Below are 9391 nucleotides of genomic sequence, written 5' to 3'. Positions count from 1 at the left end.
TCTCAAGATATGAGCTCTCAGTTACTCTCCAGCACCATGCCTACCTGCCTACCGCTATGCTCCTCCCATAATGGTCATGGACTCTAACCCTTTGAACTGTAAGCCCCATATAAATTCTTCCTTCTATAAGTTTCCTTGGTCTTGGGGTCTTAGCAGGCAAAGTATGTAAGACAGCCCCTTGCCCACAGCTGCAGCACAGTAGAAGACACACCAAGGAGGTTCTTCCCATGGTTTTTTATTTCTGGGTCTAAATCTGGATTATGGATGCAGAAAAGGCTCAACTCTGGGTTTGTGGATGGATCCACTGAGGACAATTGGTTTCAACCCAGCCCTTGTCATTCCAGGAAGTGCCCCAGGGTCTGGCTATAGGAACAGAGCCAGTCCACCATTTGAGATGAGGATCTTGATGCCAGGAGACATAGAGCTTCGTCTGGGGAGACTGGGAACTGTCTGAAGCATCCTCAAAGAGAGACAGTGCTCCTCATTGCAGTGGGGTGATGCTGGCTCCATGGGTCCTGGTGTGGATCATGAGTTGGATTTGATGGTATCATCAATCCACTTAGAGAACTCACAAAGGTTGGTGTAGACACCTGGTCTATTCCTCTGGGCACAGGGGAAATCACCCCAGGACACAAGGCCCTGCAGCTGGCCATTGCAAATCACAGGTCCCCCGGAATCACCCTGTTGAGAAAGAATGGAGACACACAGAAGGAGGCAGAGATGTGGTGAGGTAGAGTGAGAAGGAGCAAGACACCCAGTACCATGTGTTGATGCAGAAGGGCCAGGACACAGGAAGCAGGTAGAAACAAGGGGGAGAGGATAGGCAGCAGTCAATGCAGGTAAAACAGGCAGAGGCAGAGAGAAAGGATATTGTCAGTATTTCACTTTAAGTTCAGATTGTAGATAGCCCACCAGCCAGGCTCTAGCCAACACCCTAACCTCCTCCCACCTCTGTCTCTGCTAGCTTCCTCACAAGATTTCTAGTCTGTCTCCTCTCCTCCCCATCTCCCCATCTCCCCAGCTATCCATCTATCCATCCACCCACCCACCCACCCACCCACCCACCCACCCATCCATCCATCCATCCACCCATTCATCCATCTATCCATCCACCCACCCACCCACCCATCCATCCATCCATCCATCCACCCATTCATCCATCTATCCATCCACCCACCCACCCACCCATCCATCCATCCATCCATCCACCCATCCATCCACCCACCCACCCACCCACCCACCCATCCATCCATCCATCCATCCATCCATCCACCCATCCACCCATCCATCCATCCATCCATCCATCCATCCATCCATCCACCCACCCACCCACCCATCCACCCACCCATCCATCCATCCACCCACCCACCCACTCACCCACCCACCCATCCACCCATTCATCCATCCATCCATCTACCCACCCACCCACTCACCCACCCACCCATCCATCCATCCACCCATCCACCCATCCATCCACCCACCCACCCACCCACCCACCCATCCATCCATCCATCCATTCACCCACCCATCCATCCATCCATCCATCCATCCATCCACCCATCCATTCATACACCCATCCATCCATCATCTATATTTGCTTCCTTCCCTTCCCTCCCTCCTTTTCCTCTCCCTCTCTCCCTTCCTGCTTTCCCACATCTCTCCTCTCCCCTACTCTCCTTGTCTCTTCTCCTCTCTTTGTTTATTTTTGTTGTTGTTTGTTTTGAGACAGGATCAGGCCGGGCTGGAACTTGTGACCCTCCTGCCTTAGCCTTCTGACTAACTGGGATGATAGTCCTATGCTCCAAGGCCCAGATTCTGTCTCAGTGATTTTCCTTTAGATCTTTTCATCGAGTTGTGGGAGTCCATTAGTCAGCTTCTCTGAACCTGGTCCCTAAGGCTCAGGACAGCTGCTAACCTGTGCTAATGAGTGGATGCCTGTAAGTACAGTGAAGCAGAGGCAGCCTTAGTCAGTCAACACGGTGATTTTATTAGCAGTATCAGTCTCGCAGTCGTTTACTATTAGTGTTGTTGTTGCATATGTGTGTGTGCACACGTGTGTGCATGTCCGGGTGGAGGTCAGAAGACAGCCTCACATCATTCCTCAGGCACTGCCCATCTTGGTTTTTGAGACAGGCTTTCATTGGCCTGGAGCTTACTGACCCAGCTAGGCTGGCTGGCCAGCAGCCTCAGGGACCCAGCAGTCGCTGCCTCAGCTTGTAAACTGCTTCCCCTGATTCAACTGTGCCAAGAAATAGTGATTCCTTTCCATTCTTTGAATCAGCCAAATCCCTGCCTCGCTGCCTTTGCCTGGAACTTCTCTGTGCCCTTAGCCTGGGTGAGTCTGGCTCCAGGATGTCTCATAGGCCCTTACACATTCTAAGGAAGCCCTTGCCTCCTCATGACCACCGTGGACTGGTCCTTGCATTGGCTGTGGTGATGTATTATTTCTTTTATTTATCATGCAACATTGTCTTTGTTAGTGACTCCATATAACTTTCTGAAATAGCACTACTTGTAAATTTCTTTTTAAGTTGTTACAGTACATTTTAAAAAGACTTATTTTTATTATGCGCAATCAGTGGTTCTCAACCTTCCTATTGCTGGACCTTTTAATACAGTTCCTCATGCTGTGGTGACCCCTAACTATAAACTTATTTTGTTGCTACTTCATAACTATAATTTTGCTATTGTTGTGAACTGTAATATAATTATCTTATAGGCAGGATGGTCTGAGGTGGCCCCTGTGAAAGGGGTCTTTCACCCCAGAGGGTCATGACCCACAGGTTGAGAGCCACTGTGTTAAATTGCACTTACACGTGTGAATTTGTGTGTGGGTGTGTGCCTGTGAGTGCAGGTAACCAAGAAGAAGGTGTCAGAGCTCCCGGAGCTGGAGTTAGAGATGTGGGTGCTGGGAACAGAACTTGGGACTTCTGGAAGAGCAGCCAGTGCTCTTAATGGCTGAGCCATCTCTCCAGCCCTGACCATAGGATTCTGTGTTTTACTTCTGCTTCTTCACCACTTCCAACAATGAAGGCTATCCTAGACACTTTCTAAAATACTTCAAACACGTTTTCTCTTTTCTTTCCTCATGACATTGTAGTGAGATATTCACTCTGTCTGCCTCTGTGGCACTGACCACGCCCTTTGGGGGTGGGGAGAGGGGTGGGTGTGACCTGGGCAAAGTAGGTCTGGGGGAGCCCCCCACCCAGTGTTCTCTGGGACAGAGAGCATCTGGAGGCATCCTTGGGACCAGGAACCTGCTGGTGTTCATCTGTCTCTGTTGTAAGTTATTTCTCTCTGAATAAACATCTATTCAGCCTAAATATGACATGTTATTAGCCTTTATTAGAAAACTATCATCTAATGAATTCTGTTACAATGAGGCATTTACCCATCACATGCTTGGAGACAGAACTGTGACAGCCATTACATAAAGGGGGTCCCCCTGAGATGCAGCTCCTTTTGAGATGCAGCTCCTTTTGCAGGGTACAACCTATTTGACCACAAGGAATAACCTTGATTTTTCTTTGGAGGTCTGGATTGGGATATGGGAGTTAAAGGATGTCTAGAAAACTGAAATGGATTTCCAGGGTAAAAGGCACTGTGTGTTGGGTGTCTGTAAATGTGTAAATGGTGTATTTATAATTGTTATATATTAACTAAATTCTGAAAAATGTCACTTGAGAACACAGAGAGATCACATATTAATTAATTAAATAAATATACTATTAATGTTAATTTCACCTCCTTAGTTATTTATTGTTTTGTAAGTCAGGAGATAGAACTCAAGCCTTGTTGCATTCTGTACAAGTACTCTACCACTGAGCCACACCCCAGCCCCTCACTGGGGGATTCTAGGCAGGGGCTCTACCACTGAGCCACACCCCAGCCCCTCACTGGGGGATTCTAGGCAGGGGCTCTACCACTGAGCCACACTCCAGGCCCTCACTGGGGGATTCTAGGCAGGGGCTCTACCACTGAGCCATGCCCACAGGCCCCTCACTGGGTGGTTCTAGGCAGGGGCTCTACCATTGAACCATACCCCTAGCTTCATTTTTACTTTTAATTTTGAAATAGGGTCTCACCACATTACTCAGGCAAACCTTGAACTTACTCTGTAACCTAGGCTGGCTCTTGGATTTTATTCTTCCCGACTTAGCCTCCCACATATCCAAGATGACAAGTCGTGCCCCATTTCCTTTCATTTTCAATTTTTTCCTATATGAAAACCGGAGGCTCAAGCTGTGTGTCCGTCAGAGAACAGCGAACATGAACTATGTGAAAATAAGGTTCCTGGTACTTAATAAAGCCCAGGGAATCTGTATGGCACTTGATGGGCTGGGGAGGTGGCTCAGTGGTAAAGGTGCTAGCCAAGCCTGGCAGCCTGAGCTCAGTCCTTGGAACCCACTTCCATGTGTTGTCCTCTGACATTCACGCACACCTTCTGACACATGCACTCACACAGATATTTAAAAAGCATAAATGGCACTCAGTGATTTTTCTGCATAAATGGAGCTGCATCCAGTCCTTACCTGGCAGGAGTCCCTACCCTCTTCATCACCAGCGCAGAACATGCTCTTGTCTATCTGTCCGGGGTAGGAGTTTTTACACTTCTCCTCACTCAGCACAGTGATATTCAGGCACTGGAGGACTTTGGGGAAGTTATCTGTCAAAGCAGAGTATTGTGAGGGGCAGAGGGTGAGAGACAGCACAGCTGGGCATGGTGGGGTAACCCTGCTACCCAAGCCCCAGTGAGGCTGTGACAGGAAGATGGAGAGTTCCAGGATAGTCTGGGCAAGAGTTGGCTGAAGAGCCGGAATTAGAAGCCAGGGTACTCACTGTGGCTGCTGCTCGTTGTCCCCCAGCCAGACACCATGCACCTGGTCCCCTGGGCAGGACAGTCAGAAGCAATTTTGACAGGCTTCACTGAGTGAGAGTCACGGATTTTTCTGTTCATTTTGATGAGCATGAGGTCATTGGAGTGGCCAGGGTGGGAGTAGCCAGGGTGGGGGATAGATTTGATTCCCTGGAACATCTGCTGCCCAGACTCGTAGACAGGTGACATGGAATGGTGGCCCAGACGGATTCTGTACACTCTGAGGAACATGGCAATGATCATTGCCAGCCCAGAACTCCGACCACCTGTCCAAGGCAGTCTCAGTCCTTGCTCTAACCCCAACACCATCCATCCAACTTCAACTCAACTTCATCCCATCTCCAACCTCACTCCCTCTTATCCTCATCCACTACTCAATCCTGTCTTCAACCCAACTCTATCCCAGCCTTAACCCCAACTCTACACATTCTGAACACAGTTCTATACCATCGTTCTATACCATGGAGGTCTATGACCTCCATCCCCAGAACAGCTCCCAGCCCATCTGCATTCCATCTCCCACACTGACTGCAGCCTGAGAGTGTGCCATCAAGCAACCATCAGCATGAGCATTCTCAACCCCAAGTCTATATCTTGGGGTTGTCCATGTCTTGCCTATAATCAGATTATGCCCTGCACCCATAGTAACCATCTCAGCAGGGATTGGAAGCATAGGCTTATCATCTCGGATATTAGGAGATGGAGGCAGGAGGATCAGGAATTCAAGGTGTAGCTAGTTTGAGGCCTCCTTGGTCTCAATAAAGTAATGACAAAACAATGCATCAACCCCAAAGTGTTCACTCCATGAACAAACCCAACTACACCTTCTGTCTTATATCCATTCCTAGCCCCAACTCTGTCAACTGTCTTTTTCTCCACCCACCACACTTCCCACTAACCTCCATTCTAGATCCAGTCCTAAGTCCATCTCACCCCAAACCATCAATGTATGTGTGCCCAACCCCAACAGTACTCTTTTCCCAATCCAAAACCATGCACATGGGTCTCTCAAACCACACTCAACTATCCCCATCTCCAAATCCAGCCAGGTTCAGTCACTTTCCTGACTCTAACCCCAACACACTGTCCAATCCAAGCCCTATACCCAGCCCCTTCCTAACATCGTCTTTGTCTTCACAGGTCCTAATCCCACCTCCATTCCAAACCGTTCCACATATCTGTCTCTGCATAACCTTTATAGCCTGCGTCTCTCTCCTTACCTCCTCCCTTACCTCTGTTGCAGGCTCTTTCTTATCTATCTCTACCCCCTTTAGCTTGCAGTTCCATCTATCCCTACCTCCCATGCTCAGATCGGCCCTCTTACCAGTGTTAACCTCATACTCATGCTGTTGTCTCCATCTGTCCTTCAATCTTTCCACCATCCATCCACCCATCCTTCCAAACTCCCATCCATCCACAAATCCATCCATCCACGAAGCTCCCTCCCTCCCTCCCTCCCTCCCTCCCTCCCTCCCTCCCTCCCTCCCTCCCTCCCTCTCGTCCCATCCCTGGATCTCTCTTCTGCCCCATCGCCAGCTTTCTCCCATCCCCTTTTCTCCAGCTGCACTCACGGTTTTCTGCAGTGCGCTGCTGTGAGAAGCCACTGTGGATTGATCAGCACTGCCCCACAGTACAGCTTGTTGGGTCCCAGCAGCAGTGCGCCCTGCCATGGCTGATCATCCTTTTTACAATCTGACCCATTCACGATGCGAGAGCTGCTATCCGAGCGGGAGTCCTCCCCTGACTCCTGCTGAGAGTCCCTGCTGAGGTCTCGGTCAGTCCCAGAGGACTGGCTGCCAGAGGGGTTGCCACAAGAGGAAGCATCATCAGCGAGGACAGGCTCTGGAAATAGAGCGTGGGTGGAGAATGGGCTTGGGGTGGGGCTTGAACTTGGGGAAGGGGCTTAGATGCAGAATCAGGAACTGGAACCAGCCAAATTGTCTGACCTGACCTGACACCCCAGGCCCTTGGATAAGAAATTGCAACCAGGAATGTAGAGGTGAGGGCAGGGGTTATAGGACTGGGCAAGGGCTGAAGGACGAGTCCTAGAATGTAGACAACAGAGCTGTAGGGGCGAGACTAGGGCTGAAGGGTTGGGTCAGGGCTATAGAAGTAGGGCCAAGTGGTAGAGGTGGGGCCAGGTCAGCCAGGTGTGGCCCTATCTATAGGGGTGGGGTCAGAGCAGTGTGGGCAGGGCCAAGGCTGCAGGGAAGTCCCTTTCAAACAAGCAGGTCACAAGTCAGTCAGGGAGCCGGGTTTAGGACAGAGCCCGAGCTCTAGTGGGCTCCTTGGATTTTGCAAGCCTCGGGATTCCTGACATTGCTTATTGCTTTAGAACTAGGTTGGTGATATCGGGGTGGGAGTTTCCCTGGGACACAAGCGCCCTCAAGGGCAGAGCAGGCTTGAGGTTTGGAACCTAGTTTCCAGAAGTGGAGTCAAGCCAAGCCTACTGTCTCAAGCCTGTCAGCCACCTAGTCAGGAGGCTGCAGGATGGCAAGTTTAAGACTTGGGAGGTTGGGTACTTGGAATTAGTCTAGGGAGAGGCGAGGCCAAGATCACTTGGGGTGATTAGTCTCACAAAGAGCTCTGACTTTGGAAGGGGTGGTGGAGCTGAACCCCGGAGCCACCTACAGCAAGGTGGAACCTAGTAAAAAGGCTGGAAATATTGGGTGGAGTCAGAGCTCTCAGGTGGAGCTTGGGGAGGGGGACAGGAAAGAGGACTCTGGTGGGGTACAGCAAGGCTCACTCTCTGAATTCCCACACAGACCTGTATGCCTTCTGCCACCACCCCCTTATCCCTTACAGGCCAGTCACTGGTCATGTTCCTGGCCCAGGTCATGTTCATGACCTAGAGAAGGGGGACCTCAGCGCTCTATGCACCCACAGGCACATTCCAATACACGGAACACACATGTACTGTGGCCAAATGTTTCTGCTCCTGAGTGTCAGGAGCTGTTCCTCAGGAGCTCATGCATCTGACCAGCATCTGAGTGACAGGCAGGTATGTGTGGGTGAGGGTACCACACACAGTTCTGCACAGGGGTGTGTGACACATCACACTTAAAGGAGATTTGTCTTCTGATTCTCAGCTTGGTACAGCCAAGAGAATCGTTCCAGTAGCTACTTCCATCTACATTCACTCAGTTCCCTGAGGCAGGGTCAGGAACCCTAGAAATAGTCGCATGAGCACACATCCAGCTGCACTCACAGCCCCCCAAGTGCACAGCCCCCCACATGTAAAGTTCCGCCTGTTACAATCACAAATACCGTTACAGACACAACCTCACACGTGAAAGGGGCTGTCTATAAACATAAGGGCCACATATTTTCCCAGTGATAAGCAGAGCCGTGCTGCATTCCAGACATAGAGACTGGAGTGCAAAGGAGACACACCGAGCCAAATGCACAGTAGCTTTCATGCCAGCCTGGAATGTGCAGGCACACACTCGCAGCACCGAACACGATCTGAAGTGCAGGGACACCCAGCCATACAAAGTCTCAAAGGGTCAGTGCCATCTGCCACACACAGTCAATTGGTAGGGGAAGAGGCCACACAAGCCACACACAGTTGCTCACAAGCTGAAGCAAGAGGAATGAGTAGAATTCAAAGCCGGACAGGACTGCAGAGTGAGATCCAGGAGAGCCCAGGCTATAGAGCAGGTTCTGGGCTCGCCTAGGCTACAAAGTGAGATTATGACTCAAAAACTAAAAATAAGGAGTCTGGAAAGATGGCTACTCTTGCAGTGGACCTGGGTACGATTCCCCATATTCAACAACAGCTCACAGCTACCCATGACTCCAGTTCCAGAGTCTGAAGCCTGTTCTAGCCTCCTTGGGCATCAGGCAAGCTTAATGTAAAATCCATACAAATAAAGTAAAGTAAACAAAAAACAAAACAAACCAATATAGTAGCAAAACCACTTGATGGCACACAACTGCAATCCTAGCCCTCATGAGGCAGGTTATAAGAGGACTGGCCACAAGTTCAAGGCCAGCCTGGTCTAGATAGTGCTTTCTAGACCAGCCTTATCTACACAGTGAGACTCTGCCTCAAAAAACAAAAGCAAAAACCCCAAATCAGCGCCTCTTCTCCTCCCCAGTGTACACACAGCCATGGGGCCGTCATTCAGTTGTGTAAGCACACAGACACAAACGCACATTCACCTGGTCCCAGGGACACACCCACTGGTCCACAGAGGCAGTTTCTCCTCCGACACCTAGGGACTCTGGTTACCTGAGACCCCCAGAACCAGGGTTGCAATCAGGGTAGCCATGCTCCACTTCCAGGAATGTCTTGCCCTTGCCATGGCTGCTGCACCTGGTAGGAAACAGAGGCCTAGGTGGTTCTGGGAGTCTTGACCCACTTCCCACACCTTCTCTGCCCAGGGTCCCTAGAAGAGATGTTTATCACAGGAGAGGGACAGCTTCACCCGTGGCACTCAGGGACCAGGAGTGGAGGGGAGGGCTGCGAGCATCCAACAGTCTGTGAGTGTGGAGATGCAGGGCGAATTCAAG

The 9391-nt window shown here is 50.4% G+C and overlaps 1 protein-coding gene across 1 annotated transcript; it reads right to left on the bottom strand.

Moving 5' to 3' along the window:
• Positions 1-410: 410 nt before the first annotated feature.
• Klk5 (kallikrein related peptidase 5) lies at positions 411-9183 on the bottom strand. Its single transcript, XM_051174345.1, has 5 exons — positions 9111-9183; positions 6448-6718; positions 4840-5096; positions 4533-4666; positions 411-681 (listed from the first exon to the last, which is right to left on the bottom strand). Exons 1-5 carry the CDS (start codon positions 9181-9183, stop codon positions 526-528), a joined length of 891 nt encoding a protein of 296 aa, XP_051030302.1. The 3' UTR covers positions 411-525.
• Positions 9184-9391: the final 208 nt, after the last annotated feature.

The sequence above is a fragment of the Phodopus roborovskii genome, unplaced genomic scaffold (assembly GCF_943737965.1).
Source record: "Phodopus roborovskii unplaced genomic scaffold, PHOROB, whole genome shotgun sequence".
Classification (NCBI taxonomy): domain Eukaryota; kingdom Metazoa; phylum Chordata; class Mammalia; order Rodentia; family Cricetidae; genus Phodopus; species Phodopus roborovskii.
Note: the sequence above shows the minus strand (reverse complement) of the source record. Positions and strands in the feature narration are given on the sequence as shown.